This window comes from Choristoneura fumiferana, chromosome Z (genome assembly GCF_025370935.1).
Source record: "Choristoneura fumiferana chromosome Z, NRCan_CFum_1, whole genome shotgun sequence".
NCBI lineage: Eukaryota > Metazoa > Arthropoda > Insecta > Lepidoptera > Tortricidae > Choristoneura > Choristoneura fumiferana.
In genome coordinates this window covers 31,945,950-31,966,467 of record NC_133472.1, presented here as the reverse complement: position 1 = coordinate 31,966,467, position 20,518 = coordinate 31,945,950, and the positions used below count along the sequence as shown (strand labels likewise).

The 20,518-nt window shown below is 37.3% G+C and overlaps 1 protein-coding gene across 6 annotated transcripts; it reads left to right on the top strand.

Moving 5' to 3' along the window:
- Window positions 1–318: 318 nt before the first annotated feature.
- Mcad (Medium-chain acyl-CoA dehydrogenase) lies at window positions 319–19,624 on the top strand. Of its 6 annotated transcripts, none has more exons than XM_074096967.1 (10): window positions 319–489; window positions 1,000–1,096; window positions 6,602–6,769; window positions 14,452–14,552; window positions 16,396–16,476; window positions 16,836–16,966; window positions 17,156–17,264; window positions 17,537–17,677; window positions 18,706–18,895; window positions 19,270–19,624. In XM_074096967.1, the coding sequence occupies exons 1-10, from the start codon at window positions 472–474 to the stop codon at window positions 19,500–19,502; spliced, it is 1,269 nt and encodes a 422-aa protein (XP_073953068.1). In that variant the 5' UTR covers window positions 319–471; the 3' UTR covers window positions 19,503–19,624. The 6 variants fall into 6 exon arrangements, with proteins under 6 accessions (XP_073953068.1, XP_073953061.1, XP_073953055.1 ...); XM_074096960.1 differs by lacking the exon at window positions 14,452–14,552 and adding an exon at window positions 13,061–13,164; XM_074096954.1 differs by lacking the exon at window positions 14,452–14,552 and adding an exon at window positions 11,524–11,627.
- The last annotated feature ends 894 nt before the right edge of the window (window positions 19,625–20,518 follow it).

Below are 20,518 nucleotides of genomic sequence, written 5' to 3'. Positions count from 1 at the left end.
TGTACGAGGGCGGATTATTTTATTTACATTATAAATTAATATTATATCATTAGTGCTTTGATCTCAAAACAAAAACTTAAAACGATGAGCAAAATATACAATCGGTGACATTCACGTCGAGTGGCAAAAAGTGAAGTTTTGTTTTTTTAGTAAGATAGCCGCGTTATAGTTTAGTTTTTTGCGACGTCCAAATAAGACGCACTGTAGGTAGAGAAGCCCTCCCTCCCACTCCTCACTCTTCTCTTAGAGATTACAATATACGCATACGTATATATATTTTTCTCCTATCAACTGTTGTACTATTATATATTCTGTGCTATTAGTCTGTGGTTGTACTTTCCTACTTACTTGCTTGCGTGTGTATCGTTTACGGACGTCGCTTCTTTGGCTGTTAACTTGTTGCTGAACTCGTAGCAAAGTGCAAAGTCCAGAGAAAATAAAATTAAAGACTAGACAATTCTCATAGGCACAATGAAGCCCCTAACTCAGGTATGTATTATGTCTTAAGTTACGTATTGAATTATATTGCTTGCCTAATTTTTCTAATATTGGTCCTAAAATTACTGATTGCATACAAATTCTTAATTAAGTATTCAAGTTGAGCTATTAGATTGCTAACTCCAAACCTTTAAGCATTGTAATAATTGCGTCCAAAGCTCACTTAGCGGTCCGATCATAGTCGGCGGGGTTGGTAAAGTGGGATATTAGAGAACTTGGACTTTGCCCTTGGAGTTATTTACCTGTTTTCAAAACACGAATATCATAGCAAAACCTTTGTCCAAAAGATGGTTACAATGTTAACAAGCATTAGTTAATAGTGAGTGTAATCTGAGGTTAGTGAGTTAATAGTGAGAGTACCTACATGTTTGATAATTTTACCTTATGTAGTACCTAATTATTGTTTCCCTTTCTTAAAAATAAGATTGATACCTGTACAGACAGCTATCAACAGAATAGGAATGATGAGTTGGTTGCAAGTAAAATGTTCATGTTTTTTAGCTTGCCCGAGCCTCACGTCCTCTGTACAGACACCTATCAACAACAGCACCAGCAGCTTCGGCACCCAAGCCAGTCCCTACAACTGGCTTCTCTTTTGGTAAGTATAACAGCATTTGTACTAAATATTCACTTTTACAGAATAAAGCAGGCATAATCCATACTAATATTATAAATGCGAAAGTGTGCGTTTGTATGGTTGTCTGTCTTTCACGTTAAAACGGAGCGACAGATCAACATGAGTTTTGGCATAGAGATAGTTTATGGGCCCGAGAGTGACAGCCTACTTTTTATCCGGGAAAAATGCACAGTTCTCAAAAACAGCGTGCGATAACCAAATTCCACGCGGGTAAGCCGCGGGCAAAAGCTAGTTCAACATAATCTCATTTTGAAACTATACATTGTTGTTGTTTTGAAAATATATCAAATTGAGTCTGTTTCATTCCGAGAGCATGAAATTAATTAGTGTCATAAATTTGATCCAGAATATATCCTGTTTAGTTTTATTAGCTCTACAAGAATCCAACGAGGCTTGAATTCAGTTCACTTGTCTCAACTTGCCAAGTTTAGAGTTAATCTCTGAATCTTTTTCAGATTTTTTTAATCATGGCTGGTAGTCATTTAGAAATGGTTCCATATCACTGCTGAAAAAATCTCATATCTCAAATCATTATGTCAACAAAATTGACCCTTGAAATACCATCAGCATAATATGTATCTATGCCATCCACGAAGATGCGGGATTTTGTCAAAATTAGCCAATAATGACATTGTAATAAGAACCATGGCATTCATCATTGTGAATGACTCTACCTATACCACCCTAAAGTTGATAATCCTTAGCATGTCATAAAACAATAATGCCTATATACGTGCCTGTCAACTTGAAAGTTCGACTTTAGTAACATATTCATTTGATAGGAACTTGTTTAAAAATTGATAGACCACTTATTTGGCTGATGGTATGGCCGGCCGTAAAAGTAGTGATGATATATTACTGGTCTATGCTCAATGCCACATCAAAGTCATAAATAATAAATTTTGATGGGATAACTATACTACAGCATTCAGTTAAACTAACCCAACTACCTCGTAACTGACACTGGCCCAAGCCTTAAGGCCGCCATTAAGGGGAATAATAATAATAACCCAACTACCTGCCAAATTAAATGGATTAATTATAAAATGCCTAGTATTTAACGAGTTTTGGGTGTTTTATGTGTATTTAAGTATGTATCTATCTATTTAAGTAAGTTTATTGGTTGCCATTAATATTTATTATTACTTAACATAGTAAAGGTTGACCAGTTTTCAAATAAATTTGGTTTTATGTTGCAAGCACATGCCTTTTTGAATGACATTATGATGGAATATGTCATACTCGGTTGATAAAGCAGTTAAATACTGAGCAAGCAAAACAGACCTTTACATGGCACAAACCTTTTCATTCCGCGACTGTACCTACTGAACTTTCATGTACATATTTGCTTTTTACATAACACTATTACTTCAACATCTATGACATCACAGCCAGTCAAAAGACCTGTCTTTTCAGAATGGTGAAATTTTAACACAATATAACTACAATACCAATATCTACTCTTCTATAGCTACTAATACACATAATCAAATAGCTTTTACCTGCGAGTTTGTCTGTCTATAAATTGTTTATCACTATCTTGAGGGAACTTTGCAATTTTCCGGGATAAAAACTATCCTATGTCCTTCCTACGGTCTCAAACTGAGATAGATCTAAAACTATCGGACCAAATTCTGCTTAGCTGTAGGTATTTCATTATTTGTGAGCCCTACCTGCCTGATGAGGTATAGCAGGAAAAATCAGCAGCATCATAATGATGGGTTGTAGACAGAATACTCAACCATGCATTGAAATACTACGAAACAGATTTATAGGGCTTGATTTGACCTATATTGAAAGTCAGTTTCAAAAACATCGTGATTTTTTCCATATTTTTTAGACGTGCGGTTTAAAAGTTAGGGGGGGTTAGGGGGGGGGGGGTGAATATCTCCGAAAATATTCACTTTATCAAAAAATGGTTTGTGCAAACCCGCACAACAGGGTGGAAGTAAAAAAAAAATCATGCCCACTACGTGTATGTATTTTTTTAATTTTTTTATTTGACCACTGTCGGCGTGACTGATATGTATTGTATATACATGCCTAATTACAGCTTTCTAATTCTAACGGTCTCTTGATCCTAGCTGCGGTCAGACAGACAGACGGACAGACATGGCGAAACTATAAGGGTTCCTAGTTGACGACGGAACCCTAAAAGAGTACCTAAATATTTATGATCTTGACCGTACCTACCTTGTTTATCTTTATTTCATGGTAGTATCTATTGTGTGGATGAAAAGCATTAATAAAACATTAGATAAAACCACCACCATAAAACAACGATTTACTATGTAATCTTACAGTCGAATCGTTATCTTTTATCTATTACTATGCTAGCACTATTAAAAACTTATAAATCTGACTCGCAAGTCTTACACTTGGACCAGGTTATACTCAACCTGTAGCCCGCAGGCTTGCGCCAAGCTTCTAGAGAGGCCCGCAATGTTCGACCATTTTGACTTTTAATGATGTTGACTGACAGTCAATGCTGAGGCCCGCTGCATTATTGCTATTATACATTTAGTCCATACAAATACCGGACAAGTGCGGGTTAAACTCGATAGTGGAGTGTTACTACTTTACTAGGCATTATGGAAATTTCCTATGTTCTTATTAAATGAATATCAGACTTCTTATAGATACTTGTTGGAGTCTTAATTTAAACATGAGTAAGATATAATGTGTATTTGACGCAATGGTCGTATCTACATCCTCGCACGAGAAATAATCCACACTTGTATCATATAATTTTAATATGTCGAATCTTTGTCGCGTCGCGGGGTTGGATGCCAAATTCAAATACAGCATGATTACGTATCTTTTAGCATCAAAACTGATGATCATGAATACTCAACGATGCTACGCGACGTGGATACGTATGACACGCTAAAATGATACGAGTTTGAACAAACAAAATTGCAGGTCGCCGTAACCCGGGCCGTATAAAAATTAAAGACAGAATTCTACGAAAACTACACCTCGTCTCGCCCGCGTGTATACCTACGGTCCGCAGCAGAAGTGGATGAGCACCACAATGCTCACCTACTTCAGCTTCTGCTACTGACTGTAATCCAACTAGGTACTTCGGTTGGCAAGTTTTTTTCAGTGATATGCACAAGACGACACGTAACCGTTGCTGTTCGCCGAAGAAATCAGTCTTTACTTTTTATTTGATAATGGAATAGGTATCCTCCGTAAGTATGTACTTGCGAGTAGCCTGCTGCTGTACAAAGGTTACTGAATGTTTTTTTATGTAAGTAATGATATTGTTATCTTTACTTATGAAATATTACAAAGCTTAGGATTAGCGGCCGGTCTTTTGACAACGATAATAAATGCTCTATCTGATAGTAGAGCCAAAAATAAGTCCAGATTAGCGTTCCGTATTCCACGGCACATATACCGTAAGCTGAAGGGTAACTTTGGCCCTTGGGATTAACTCGGTCCTGAGGCCGTATTGCCCAACCTTTCTGACGCTCGCGATCGCAATCAAATGACAGATTTCGAATACAAAAACTGTCATTTGATTACAATCGCGAGCGGTAGAGACATTAGGCAATACGGCCTCTGGCTTTATTATTGCTTTGAGAATATGGCTCTTTGCCATGTGGTTTACATTGATAGATCACGTTTTTTTTTTACGTTTTTCTGTGGCTTTCATATTGGCCAAAGTAACCCTCCACTCCAATGGGTCAAAGTACCCCGACCTTACGGTACTACTGTTTTTTTTTTAAATTTTCGTTTACTTGTAGGAACATTCTTTATGCCAAATAATTTGTGTAGGACACCATCACACCATTCACACCAATATCATAACCCTTACTGGCTGCCAGATATGTATTAGACAATTTGAATTAAACAGACGTTGATCGAAGGTTATATCAGTAAATGTAGTACTTATGTATGTGTTCTTATATCTTAAATTTATTCGCTGCTACGCGAGCACAATAAGAAGGTTAAGGGCGGTTTAAGACTAGCGTTTTGTTTGCGCACATAAGCTTGTTTTTGGAAGCGCGAGTACGGGCACGCGTACCAGTGGGGTTTTGATTTCTTCGAGCGTTGAACACGCAAGAATGAAACAACAAAAACGACCATACGACTCGACCGTATACGCGCAGAAAAAACGCTGGTCTTAAACCGCCCTAAGGGATTCAGTGCGTTTGGTTTTAGCTTATTTCTACACCAATCAAGCAATCGTTGATTAAAAATGTATCTGAGTAGATGATCATATAAGTGATTAAACCGATCTACATTCAAAGTCCAAATTTTATGCCCATGAGTTTATAACCTGTCCGTAGTTATGCCATAACATAATCAAAAAGGTCGTATGTATACAGTGCAATAACAAGCAAACCTTGATTAAAAGTGTTGTATCTGAATAGATAGGTACTTACTTATACCACCTTTGAAACAACGATCAAAGGCCAAAGTTTATTATTGCTTGTTTTCTCAATAAAATTTCACTCATCCAGTAGAATAATGACATATTTACAAGAAATCAAGTTTTAGATTTTAAATTAACGGTTTGATATCTTTAAATCACTTTTTTGTGTAATCGTCACAAAGCAATTGTGTCGATGTTCTGTTGGATGGATTTAATGATTATGACAGGGTTGGCGAACCTTTATTGGCTGGCGAACTGGCCGTTTTAGTATGAAAATAATAATAGTGACGTGCTGACGACGTGCACATTTTTAGGGTCCCGGAGCCAAAATGGCAAAAACGGAACCCTTATTTTCGCCCCAGTTTCGCCATGTCTGTCTGTCTGTCCGTCCGTCCGCGGCTTTTCTCAGGGACTATCAATGCTAGAAAGCTGTAATTTTGCACGAATATGTATGTAAACTATGCCGACCAAATGGTATGTACAATGAAAATTTAAAAAAAAAATATTTTTTTATTCCTTCCTTCCCATTGACGTAAAGTGGGGGTGATTTTTTTTTCTCATCCAACCTTGTAGTGTGGGTTATCGTTGGATCGGTCTTATCAAATCATTAGGGGGTTGCAAAAACGGTTTTCGATTCAGTGATTTGGAAAAAAATCAGGATGGTAGTAAGTATATCAAACTTACAAGGAAAACTATAACGGCTAAGTTTGCTTGAAAATTATTAGTAGTTTAAGAGTAAATAGCAGCCTAAGGTATAAAATATACCTAAACTTGGAAGATTCCGTATAAAATACGGAATCCTTAGAAAAATATTAGGTACTTATTTTTTTCGTAATGGGTACGGTATTCTATTTTGGGCGTGTGCGACACGCTCTTGGCCGTTTTTTTTTGTCGCATGCCATTAGTTCGTATCCGTTCACAAGGTTTTATTGAGCAAAATTTTGTCATTGTTTGACTATAGATAGTTTTTTGACTCAAATAATAATAAAAACAAAGTCCGGATCTTGGCGAGCATACCGAAATATCTGCCCCAGGTCTTAAACAAACAAACAAACTTTAATCATAAAATATACACTTTTCAGAACTCAACGATGAGCAGAAAGCTTTACAGGAGCTGGCCCGCAAATTCACTAAGGAAGAGATCATCCCAGTCGCCGCTCAGTATGATAAATCCGGAGAGTACCCGTGGCCGATCGTCAAGAAGGCGTGGGAAGTAGGCCTAATGAACGGCCACATTCCAGAACATTGCGGTAATATAATTATTATCTACGTCATTTTAACAACCCTAACTATAAAGTACAGCGACCTTGGTATGCTACCGTCATCGTGAACATGAATTAATCATCAACGCTATGCATACGCAGGGATGATGATGATTGCTTTACGTTCGCTACAAAAAATAGCGTGGTCGCTCCCCAGGATGGAGTAAGAGTATATTGCCTACGGTTTTACATAAATTAATATTACAGGAGGAATGGAGCTAGGTGTTTTTGATTCTTGTCTTGTGACTGAAGAGATAGCATTCGGCTGCGCCGGTATTAAAGCTGCTTTGTTGACGTCTAATATAGGCGTAAGTGGTCATTTAACCCTTCTTCAAACATGAGAATGGTAACCAACTAAAAGCTCATTGGTCGCTTCAATTTAATAAAGTAATGGTAATATATGAAACAATAATTATCTAAGTAAATAAAAACAAGAAAGACTGGCGATTTAAGTAATATTAGCTCCCCGATAAAGTTTTCTTTTGGCTCGTATCTACTTGTCTTCATGGAGTGAATGGAGGAATGTATGTAAATTAACGGTGAATCTGTTTTGTTATTTTATTTTAAATAACTATGTCAGAATGCCTACTCCAGTCCTGCTATTAATTAGTACCTTTAATGCCACGAAGTACTTGTTGATAACAACAAAATATGTATGCTACTAACATACTTTTTATAAACTGTCAATCTCAATGACCTTCCAACAACAGGCGGCCTAGGACTGGGTGTATTCGAAAATTGCCTAGTCGCCGAAGAGATAGCCTTTGGCTGTTCGGGAATAATGGCGGCCATTTACATCACTGAAGTTGGAGTGAGTGAATGAAAAGCTTAGTTATATTTATTTTGCTTTTCGCAATAACATTATTAGTCCTGAATTCCTTATTGTGTTTTCTGAACTTAATAGTTAATAAATGTTAGAGTAATTAATTAGAAGAAACACAGGCTTCGTCTGCAAAAATACACTTGAATGAGAACCTCTTTATAGTGCACCTACTCCTCCCACTTACCTATGTCTTACCTTGTGTCACTCTGACAATCAAGCCGAATCTAATGATACCTCATAATATATACTGAGCGGCAAAAATCTGGCCCTCAAATGTATGCAGAATCGGTAATTTTATATGAAGGGTGGGCCAAACTTTGTGCCGCTTAGTATATTAAAATCCATACAGCTATTTGGATGCAAAACGTGCCAATTAAAACAGATGTTGGATAATCCCTCCTTTCTGGTAATAATTATGCGTGTACAGACCTGAGTGTATTTATCCACTAAAGTACGGTCGCGGAGCACGAAGAATTTCGTGCAATTACCTTCACTACTCGTGAGGAAACCTGCACAAAACTGCGAAGCAATTCAATGGTGTGTGTGAAGTTCCCAATCCGCACTGGGCCCGCGTGGGAACTATGGCCCAAGCCCTCTTGTTCTGAGAGGAGGCCTGTGCCCAGCAGTGGGACTTATATAGGCTGGGATGATGATAATGACCTTCACTACTTGTATCTGTCACTCGCGCGTGAATATTTAACGTCGCATTCTCGCAGTCTTACAAATTCATGTGTGCGCGACGGCAAATACATATTTACGCGCGAGCGACAGAGACACAGTGAATTATCATTGTACGAAATTCTTCGCAGGTTTCTTGTAAAACTTTACTTTTTACCTGTATCTTTTGTTCGTGGTTTTTAGTTTGTATTCTAAAACTAAAGCACTAGTAATATATCTAATAATAAAATTTATTGATATAAATAAAATAATTATAATAATATGATCCCCATGTACCAAAATAAAGTAAATAAATAAATTAGTTATAAAATAGAGAAACTGCCACATTCTACATCGCACTACCGTAGTTTCTCAACTCTGATGCTCAGATTCAACTTGCAACTACTTTGTCTTCCTTCGGACTTCGGTCCCCAGGCTTAACATCTGCGTGGAGTGAGCTCTCTCTGCTAGAGGTGCACTAAGAAGGTATTTTTCGAAATCACAACAGGACAGGGATTGAACAGATTTTTTATTTTTCAACGAGAACGAATCTAATTTAATAGTTTCCTTATTTTCCTATTTAATATTACCTAATTGCCAATTGCGAAAGAATTTCAATATAGAGACGGTAATTTTCAAATAAAAGCTAGAGGCAAAATTATATAAAAGACACTGATCGTCAAGAAGGGTCAATAGGCCAATGTTGAATGGAATTGTATTACTCGTGAATGGAATTGCGCTTAATAATATAATAATCAAACACGCAATTGGAATTTATAATAAGGACTAATAAAATTATTGTAACCAATTATAACGGTGTCCAACAGCAAAATTCACAAATACTATTTATCATAGCATGAAGTTTAGTTTGGAGTTTGTTCCCAAATCTCCCATCAAAAAATTCATCATGTGAGGCATTGCAGGTGGTTTGGGGACAATCGGATCGTTTGAGGACTGCATTATTATGGAAGAATTAGCGTTCGGTTGCACTGGTATTTCTACAACAATTAGTTCGAATCTGCTTCCAGTGAGTGAATATCACATCGCATTTGTTATTAATCCCTAAAGAAATATGTGAATTCGTTTGAATTCCTTTAAACAGCGGTTAGGTATAGAAATATTAAGACGTAAGGTATCTATTGATGTGATACGCATTTACATGGTATTTGGCAATTTTAACACGAATCACATTGTGCAAGATGTTTCAGGGGGTGTGGGAGGTATGGGTGTGTTCGAAGAGTGTACCGTGAGTGAAGAATTTGCTTTTGGTTGTACGGGTATAACAACAGTGTTTACGAGCTCTAATCTAGGAGTGAGTTGATCTAATGTCATTGGCTAGGCAAGCTTGTAACTTGTATGTGTTAAAGTTGCTGCCGGAACCTCATTCAAATAATAAACTCTGCCTGCGTATACCCGTCGATAAAAAATTTTCATCTTTGAACTTGGTCTAAGAAATCTGTCAGCAAATGATTGCCGTGTCATAAAATGTCATCACATCTGATACACGTCAATAGTTCATGTCATGTTGAGGAAAAACGTTTTGTATAACAACTTTCCGGCTAATAACCAGAGGGCGGAATTGCTCATGGCAAAAATCAAACGTCAATAGAGTTGGAACGTTGAATTTTATCGACTATTGAATAAACTGAAATTATATTTACCTACTTAATCATACTTATTAACAAAACTAAACCCCAAATCCATAAGCAAACAATAATAGACTTCATCTGAACATTACGGAATAACATTTAAATAAAAAACAATATAAAACGATAATTATATTAAAACTACCTAAGTTTCAATAATAGAACCTAAGGATTCAAATCACCTGTGAACTAATTTTCATCGTATAAAACAGTATCGTAATCTATGTCTGTGCTAATGACGTTTTCCTCGTCTTGTCTGTAATAATACACGATAGTCATAATTTTTTCCATATGATCGGCTTGGATACTGGTTCTTTTTTCATCGTAAATCCATTTAAGTATACGTAGAGAAGGAGGTTAATGTTAGTCAGAAATGTAAAAGGTGACTGAACTTATCGTTAGCTGAAAAAGTCGATAAAATTCAACGTTCCAACTCTATTGACGTTTGATTTTTGCCATGAGCAATTCCGTCCTCTGCCACTCTGCCTCTGCTAAGAACGTAAATCATAGTAAGCGTTGAGCATTGCAACATGGTGCATATCTGTTAAATAGCGAATTGTTTAAACTACATAATGCTCATAAAGCATTATTTTTAGGGATTGGTCGAAATTCGTTTTACATTCGGTTTACCCGAACTTGAGCCGAAATTTGGTTTAACCCTTAATATGGCAGTGTGTCACACGAGATCCATTATTCAAGACTATCTTTTTGTATTTTAATATGTATTTAATATGCTGACGAAGCTTGAATCATGAACTTTTTTCAATTTTGTCAATTTAAGGGTTAAATGGCGAACATTAGCACTAAAAAAAAGAACCTACTTGTACTATTTCGACTGAAAGTAATAGAAAGAAAGCATGTCTGTCATAATAGGAAAATATGCAACAAAAAATTATAGCACATTGTTGTAGAGACTGGAAAGTAATAAAAAGTATTCTATGTTTTAATGCAGGTCATAAACTAACTTTTTGCCAAATTTTATCCAAGTCCGAACAGCCGTTTCAGCGTGAAGAAGTAACAAACATATTCACTCACTTACTCACTCACAAACTTTCACATTTATTATATTAAGTAGGATAATATTATAAAAACAATATAAATAAATAAATAATTTACAAATAAATAAATAATTCAAAACCGTTAATAAACATTAACTCGTTTGTGAAGACTATAAAAGTCTATCACGAATTTATTGGAGTAGACACTCTCATATATTAAGAAGTGTTCTATCAGACCACATTTTTCATTTTCATTCAATTTTTATGGAATAATCGAGAAAAACTAACAAAAATGCAACGTTGCCATGCCAGCTCAGCAGGTATTAACGGTCTTAAGAAGAAGAAGATCGTTGTGTATGTAAAACTAGCTGACCCGGCGAACTTCGTACCGCCTAACAGACAATAATAATAAAATGAATACAAAAAAATATTAAGTTCAATAGTTTATTAGGGTATACATAAAACAAAGTAGGGTTAGTTACACTATTTATAACTCAAGAACGGCTGAACTGATTTTGATGAAATTTGGTATATCGATTTGACAGTTGTTTTCATTGAGATGGTACTACTGTAGTTTATATGTATTTAAGAACAATTAATATGAAAATGGCGTTTCAGGCGGTGTTGGAAATTTCGGAGTGTTCGAAGAGTGTTTAATTGCCGAAGAGTTTGCATTCGGTTGCACTGGTATAACTACGGCAGTCGGGGGAACCGGCCTGGGTGTGAGTCGAGACACATCACTTGCAGCACATGTATCGCAAATTTGTCGCTATGCCTCTTTTTTAAACCCTTACGGGAGCTAAAACCTATTCTACTCCTACAGGACGCCGTCCAGAGTTAACAATTGGGTACCTGGAGTTTTCTGGGATGTCCATATTATATTTTATTATATTTTTTATCGACAGTAGACTTATATTGTAGCTGACTCACTTGCCGTGTTTTTGTAAAAGTAAATTGAAACTTTATTTCGGCAAACCACACGTTTCGTGAGATAATAGGTTTTGTGCAACGGATATAGATCTAATCGATGTAATCTATATCTGTGGTTTTGTGCCATGGTCTGTTTATTAAAAAAAATAGAGGTCGTATTGACAGCTGTCAGTTGTCAAAGGTCGCCGTACAACGATACATACGTACATACACACGTACACGTACGGCGACATTTGACAACTGACAGCTGGTCAATCCGACCTCTTTTTTTTTTAAATCAAATAGATCACCTATTAATCTCACAAAACGTGTGGTTTCCCGAAATAAAGTTTCAATTTATTTTTAACAAAAAAACGGAAAAGAAAAAGATCTATCTACAGGAGTGAGACATTATCGTAAAAAAATATAATATGGACCATCCTAGAAAACTTAAGGTACCCAATTGTTGGTATCTTTTCTACGGATACCTATTGACACATCAGTATGTGTCAATTCTTATGAGGTCCACCACCACTCATCTCACCGAGTCTTAATGTTTGTCTTCCGCATGTCACCATAATATTTCCACTTTTTGAGAACTACATCGGACTCGACGTGCAATTTTCTTTCTATTGAAATATTAGCAAAGAAATCATTAAGTTTAAATAAGAATGAATGTGATGAACAGTACTCACTATATTTGAACTTCGCTGCTACAATTACTTATTGATATGAAAATCGCACGTACTCTTTGATGTTTTGATGCTTATTGTGGAGGATAGGGTTTCACTCCATCGTTCACCACTGTAAATACACAAGGCCCGAGTTTTCTAACTGCGGTATTTCGGACGGTGCATAGATATAACGTCACCTACCTATATCTTGCCTAGCCGTGTTGCGTTTTCGATATTAGACCTATCTGACCAAACTTAGTAATACGTGTATATTTCGTAGACTTAACTGTTAGTAATTTGGTGTATAAATATTATGTAAACGTTAGACATCACTTCGTTAAACACCTGATGCCACGGAATAGTAAGACCCACTCGGCGGAAAAAAGCTAATATATAGTAGTCATTAAACGTTTTGTTCTGATACACTATTGATAACGATATTCAGAGAAAATGTTGCATCGACTATCCACGTGCATCCAAAGTATTTTAGGTCAAACTTAACTGAATGATTCTCTATTAAAAATATTTTAGCATGACTCTGTCACTATTCTAATATTCAAAAGCCATTTCAGGTGGTTTGGGCAATTATGGAGTGTTCGAAGAGTGCATGGTCGGCGAAGAATTCTCATTTGGGTGCTCCGGTATTGGCACAGCCGTATTTGGCACTAATCTAGGCGTGAGTTGATCTTTGCGATTGCATTATACCTACAAAAGTCCGGGTTAAAAACTAATTTATGTTCTTCCCAGGATCTCAAACTATCTCCATGCCAGATTTCGTCTAAATCGGTTCAGCGATTAAAGCGTGAAGAGGTAACAGACAGAGTTGCTGTCTAAATATTAGTAAGGATGTGACAATTTTGTTGAATTAGCATTATTGTAACTTTTGTAGTAAACGGGTCTGATACATACAGGTATCAATTTTATGGCATAGATTTGCCTCTTATAGCGCAGTGGACGTGGTTTTAACCGGAGTTAAAACCTTCGAAAACCTCGAGGCTCTTGTCTTGTCTTGTCTGGTACCATTAGTGTTGTCTTCTCGTACAAACACATCATATTCCATGGGTTTTTACATGCACACTCCCCGGGTTTCTTACATGGTTTTCTATAGTCCCGATGAGCTTTCATTAGGTGAAGTATCGAACACCTCTAAATTCAAAGGAGGCTTCATCGACATCTTCTTTATCATTGGTGATTTTGAGGAAAAAATGCTTTTCTTATAATGTTGATACTAAAATATGAATGAACTCGTAAGTTAGGCTTGTTCATTACATTTGCGAGTAAAATTGTATATATTTAAAAGACAAACTAATATTTAAAAAAAAATGCCGATACCGCTGACTGCGCTCTTGGCCTATTATTTGTGACACAATGTCAATATTTCATGTCATTTTTGAGAAAACTCATTTACGGACCTTGGGCTTCATGACAAGAAAATTAGTGTACGCGCCTCATTTACCGCACACGGGTTTCATGAGAAGCACATTAAGGTCGAGGGCTTTATTTGGGGGGGTTGCAAGCAAGGTAGCCTGTATGTTACGACACTGTTCACGAGCGAGTGTGGTGAAAAAACATGAACTTTGTTATTTATAAACATCCAAGTGCTTATATGAATGTATTAAGTGACATTGCTATATCACAATTTATTTAAAAACAGTTAACCTATCTTTAATTATTTGAATATTGGTCAATTATTAAGTCGGGCTTCAGGCGTTGCCTACATAATATAGTAAAAATAAAGAGAGGTTAATAAATTATTATTATGTCTATTTACTAATTGCAAAAGTTAACTAGAGCTAGCGAACGCCAACAACACTGAGTTGTCTTGTCTGGACATGTTGAAACCGGGCATCGCACAATATGATATTATCACGTGCTTAATATCACTAAAGAAAAAAAAGAGTGTTAACTTCATTATTTGTTTGTGGGTTCATCGGTTTATTGTTTCACCTTTTGTTTGTCATAGGTGGTATGGACATGGGTGTTTTTGAAGGCTGCCTTGTTGCTGAGGAATTGGCTTATGGTTGTACGGGTATCATGACCGCAATGGAAGCCAGCGGGCTAGGCGTGAGTGCCACTCTTGATAGAATGACTTGAATTTGTTACTAACTCCAATTAACTAGCAGCATGTGGAGGTCTAAATGAAAATGTTTAGAACTTGAGCGTTATACATGCGTGCATAAATTTATTCACAGTTCAAAGCAATCTGAAGTAGTTTGGCGAATATTTCAATCTGAGTACTTTATTTTGCCGAACAGTACCTTTTTGCAAAACTAGACACGACCCTAAATGGTCAAAAATATTTGTCTAAACTTGATGTTGATAGCATTAATGTTTACGTAGTTGTGTGTTTATTAGAAATCAAACTTAATATATTCTTACATTAAAGGAATTGTGAAGCTCTCAAGATCCTAGAAGCAAAGAAGCTTGTGATTAATTACGAAAGCACTTGATATACTTACCAGCACTTCAACACCAAGCTTATATCAACGGTGCATACCTAACCATGTTCAGCCCGCGGTACGTAAGAGTAGCGCTAACCGTTAATTGCTACGCATGTGACAGTCGCGCATGCTATTTATAGTCAGCGCTTACGCTTGCCGACTCCGCCCGGTGCGCGCATTAACGGTCAGCGCTACACTTACGTGCCGCGGGCTGTAAACGACACTGCCTGTTAGTTACGTTAGTTTGAATGTCGTTTCTCAACTCTTGGGGACGAGAACTCCTAAATATAAAAATCAGACCACCTTTCGGGTTCTGGTCACTTTGTTACACCCGTCGCAAAAAACCCTTGCAGACAAGGTTTCTTGTTTTTTTTTTTTTCAGATATTCTGTTTTTAAACTTTATGTGACTTCCCACATGGGTCGTTTCGGGACTCCCTATTGAGAAACGATGCATTACCTTGTAGAAATAGTTGATCATTTGTAGTCCATCTAGGTTTCTTATTTTTCCTATAGAAATTAACCATTTCCTAAGTTGTTCATTGATATGTCAAAAATGTTGAAGATAGCTGAAAAGTAATTCGAAGTTAATGGAACCTTAACATGTTGTGAAGGGGTATAATATTGGGCCTGCAAATCTGGTTCACCGGCTAAGTTTTGGTTAGGTAAATGAATGCTCTTCATTTGTTTCATGCAATGTGTTTAGTCCGAGAGATAAAAGTGTAAAACTTAAAAAGTGAGAAATCTTATTCCTAAAGTTAATACAGACAGGGTCCTCGTTTAAAATTGGGTATAGTCTTCCCAGGTTACCCCTAAACAAACTATTAAAACTTCGGAATATTTTCCAGTAAAAATCGCATAACTGCAGAATAGGAATGTTGACACCACCAATCAACTGACGTCTTTTTATGAATTGTCAGAACACAATTCTCTCATAGAGTTCGCCGCGGATCGAGCGAGCGCAGCGAGCGAGATCGATGTAGTCGGAGCGGATCCAACCCGGTCAGGTTAGGTTGAAGGGCGAGAGCGGCGAGCGAGGCGCGCCTCGTAAGTTAGTTGATCGAGTTGGCGAACAAATAGCGACTTATGACGATTTGTTCGCCAACTCAATCAACTAACTATTTATTTGTTTTAAAGCAACTAAAAATCTAATTTTACTGGAAATCGAAAATTAATCTGGTTTTCAGGGCTAAAATAAAGCGTTTTAGGACACATAAACGAGTGACAAACATTAAGACGATGTACAAATAGGCAAAGATGGCGATAGATATAGATAAATAGGAAACATCGCTCCATGAAGACGCATCATGCAAACATGCCCTCATTTCCATTTCGCACTATATGTACCTATCACCGCTTTAGCCTTTGATTGTTTTCTGTGTAAAAAGCTTTGCTTTGGTGATTGAATATACTTAATATATTTTTAATCTTTGGCACGCAATAAAATGGTACTTCTGGGGTATTTCAGCAAACACCAGTTATTATCGCGGGAACCAAGGAGCAACAGAAAAAATATTTGGGTAGACTGATCGACGAGCCGCTTGTAGCAGTAAGTTAAGATTAGACACATTTATTTTGAAACTTGTAGTAAACCTGGCATACATTTGTTGCACTATGTAGAATACTTAAAATAACACATAATTAGCGAATAGCGAATAAATTATTCTTATTCTTAAATATAACCTAGCTTAAATGAAATCAGTTTGAAAAACCTACACGTATAATACTGGTAGATTGTTATGATGATTTCACTACTCTCTTACCCTAGCTGAGTATTATTCGTAGCCCTAGCTAGTGTAATTTGTCAATTTTGGCTCTCAACTAACATGCATTTATTATGAACTGCAGTGTTCCATTGATGTGACTAATAAGTTCATTAATTTTGACAGTATTTTACGTATATTTTAGGCGTATGGTGTGACCGAGCCTGGCGCTGGTTCCGATGTGGCCGGCATCAAGACTAGAGCCGAGAAAAAGGGCGACGAGTGGATCCTGAACGGGCAGAAGATGTGGATAACCAACGGAGGCGTCGCCAACTGGTATCACGAAATCCATCACTGAACTTAAAACGAAAATAAGATACCAATATAAAAGTTTATGTGTTCAGCCAGTTAGTTCTCAGGAATTACTCTCCGTTCTCACAACATCCACGTTCATTGTGAACGTTGGGATGACGTGAAAAAGGACGCTAGACTGTGTTTAACATCATGTTTTACATTATATTTTAGGTATTTCGTCCTGGCACGCACCAACCCTGATCCTAAGTGCCCGGCCAGCAAAGCGTTCACTGGATTTATCGTCGAGCGAGACTGGCCCGGAGTCACTCCCGGCCGCAAGGTGCAAACCATACAATATAATAATAGGAAGTAGGCAATTGCCAGCAATTCCATTTAATTCAACCAATACTCAGCCAACTGACAAAATGACTAACAAAATAAGCATTAGCTTCGGGTATTTCTCGCCAAAACACTTGAAGCTATTGCAGACTCAATTAAAAACATGTTTTGATTCCTCAAAGGTTCCGTTATCGATTCGGCATTTGCGAATTATTGTAATTATCTTTTGTTTTCATTTATTATTGTAATTAACTGTTTCGTTTTTGTATCCAGGAGCAAAACATGGGCCAGCGCGCATCAGACACCCGCGGCATCACATTTGAGGACGTCCGTATTCCTAAAGAGAACGTGCTAATAGGCGAGGGAGCTGGCTTCAAAATCGCTATGGGTGCCTTCGACAAAACTAGGCCTCCGGTAAATAAAGTTGGAATCCTATAGATGATCACATAATTTCTAAGGGCCGCTTGCATTGTCTAGGGTTAAAAAAAAACATCTTTAACTCTGGATTGGGGGTGAGAGTCCCATACATTTTGATACTACTTAACCCTAGATAAGCAGTTAACTCGAAATTACGTAGTTAACCCTGAGGTCTCATTGTCTCACGCACTAGGAATCACAATCGTTTTCACCATTTTTTTTACACGGTATAAGACGAGGGTAAAAAGAGATTGAAAAGAACGTTTTCGTGACTATTAATTTCGAAAAACGGTAACTTTGATTGGCCCTCAAGATCCCAACAGCTCCTGACTTTTTTCTGTGGGGTTATCTGAAGGGATGTGGCTATGCTAACAGGCCAATGAATCTTCAACAAAATATCCGAGACAGAATAACTTAAATAACACACGAAATGTGTGAAAATGTTATGAAAAACAATGAAAAGGGCAGAATCTGCCATGCTGCTAGAGATGGACATTTGTCTGACTTTATTTTCCATATTTATTTGCCGACTCTAAATACAATATTTCAATAAAAAATATTTTTTATATTTCATAGAACTAAATTTGAAAAATAAAGTGTATGTGTATACCTCTTCTTTGACCATCTTTATATGGAAGATTATTTTAACAAATTCGATTGATATTGTAACATATTGTAAAGGTAACAAGGTCGAATTTTTGAATAGATTTGTGGTCGATATGCCTACAGTCACCAGCACAGTATCTGTCAGAGCAAAATTGTGCATAAATATCCTGATAAAAACAAACAAACACGGCGTAAACACTACTACTACTACTACTACTGTGTAAACAGTTTTGCAGGGCTATGTGCAAAAAAACTATGTAAAAATAATGTCAAATAAATACTTTTTCATTATTCATACTCTATTTCTATGGCCAGTAGGCACGTGTTAGATATTTTTGCAGCATAATGGCAGGTGGCTGTATTATAAATAAATTGAGTGCTTAAATATTACTTAACTTTCCAACAAATGTCTACAACAGGTCGCAGCGGGTGCCACAGGGCTGGCCAACCGCGCTCTGTACGAGGCAACAAAGTACTCTCTGGAGCGCAAGACCTTCGGCGTACCCATCGCCTCCCACCAGGCGGTGGCTTTTATGCTTGCTGACATGGCTATGGGCGTGGAAACTTCGCGCCTCTCGTGGCAGAAGGCGGCTTGGCTCGTTGACCACGGTAAGAAGTGTTTCTTTAAGAACAGTAAAATGTAAATTAATGTAAGAAATATTCGGGCCCGTTACAGAATCGTTATTTTAATATCTGTACAAGCTTTCTAGGTCCCGAGTTTAAATCGCATAACCACATGCAAATCTGTATAAAGGGAACAGGAATCCCACTTAACGTCAGTGTTTAATATGGCAGTAGAAAATGTAAGAGCCAAGCAGGAAAGATATTAGGTAACTGAGCAATATGGCAAGACATGGCATCCCCATCACAATAAATATTTAAAAAAAAATCGATAGGATGGACATATTTTCGTTCAAATATTTAGAGTAGTTGACGAGATCAGCGTAACGTATATTTACTATTTTGTCGGTTGCTAATTCCAGGTTTCAAAAATACCGTGATCGCCTCGGTCGCCAAATGTCACGCTTCTGAAGTTGCCAACAAATCCGCTTCTGATGCCGTTCAGATCTTCGGCGGCAACGGCTTCAATACCGAATACCCCGTCGAGAAACTCATGCGCGATGCTAAGATCTACCAGATATACGAGGGTACATCCCAAATCCAACGATTGATCATCTCCAGGGAGATCCTGACCGCCGCCAAGCAGCAGAACTAAAAACTTTCAAATTGTGGGTACTCGAAATGTTTTATAGGAAAATATATTGTTGTTAATCAGTGGTTTGTATATAATGGCGGCTGAATATGTATTTCTGTACTAATAAACTTTTATTTCTAATATTCTGTGTTTTGAAATTACCATTTTTGATATAGCATCTAGTAATAACCTGTCACTGCAGCAAATAGTGATCAGATTTATGGGGTTCCGTACCCAAAGGGTGCCAACGGGACCCTATTACTGAGACTCCGCTGTCTGTCTGTCTGTCCGTCTGTCACAGGGCTCTTATCTCTGAAGCGGTAAAAGTTAGACACTTGAAATTTGGCATACTTATGTAAATTTGGTGACAATATAATAACCTTGTAGTGACATCTTGGTGGTCCTGCCAGAATCGTCTCTGCAGGAGGGAACTCCTCAATAGTTAATAGTACTGACTTGAAATTTGGTACAGATATGTAGTTTAGACGACAATACAAGTACAGTCAACAAAAAGTACATTCGCCAAAAAAGCTTGTCATCCCAGCCTATATACGTCCCACTGCTGGGCACAGGCCTCCTCTCAGAACAAGAGGGCTTGGGCCATAGTTCCCACGCGGGCCCAGTGCGGATTGGGAACTTCGCACGCACCATTGAATCGCTTCGCAGGTTTCCTCACGATGTTTTCCTTCACCGCAAAGCTCGTGGTAAATTTCAAAGCTTGTATTAAAAAATATTTTTTTAACAAAAACTTATTACAAGCATTATAATTATTTGCAGTGTAGGTAATGTAACTATGTTTGCTCGGGTGGAATCTTTCAACTCAAATTTGAAGTGGATATCTTCAACCGATTGAGCTGAAATTTTAAACGCATGTTGAATCCGATGACAATGCAATATTATTATAACATGGAGTTGATCTGATGATAAAGCTAGCGGTTGACCATAGGAACACTGATAAACGACACGACCGCATCGAGTTTGGACTCCTTTGTCGTCTTGTCGAGTACTTTGGTAACCAGGAGTATAAAGTACAGTCA

What these genes read in the sequence shown, in the direction of transcription:
- Mcad (XM_074096960.1), top strand. An exon ending in AACGGAGGCGTCGCCAACTG is followed by an intron (nt 16,967 to 17,155) that starts GTATCACGAAAT and finishes ATTATATTTTAG; the next exon opens with GTATTTCGTCCTGGCACGCA. An exon ending in GAGTCACTCCCGGCCGCAAG is followed by an intron (nt 17,265 to 17,536) that starts GTGCAAACCATA and finishes TTTTGTATCCAG; the next exon opens with GAGCAAAACATGGGCCAGCG.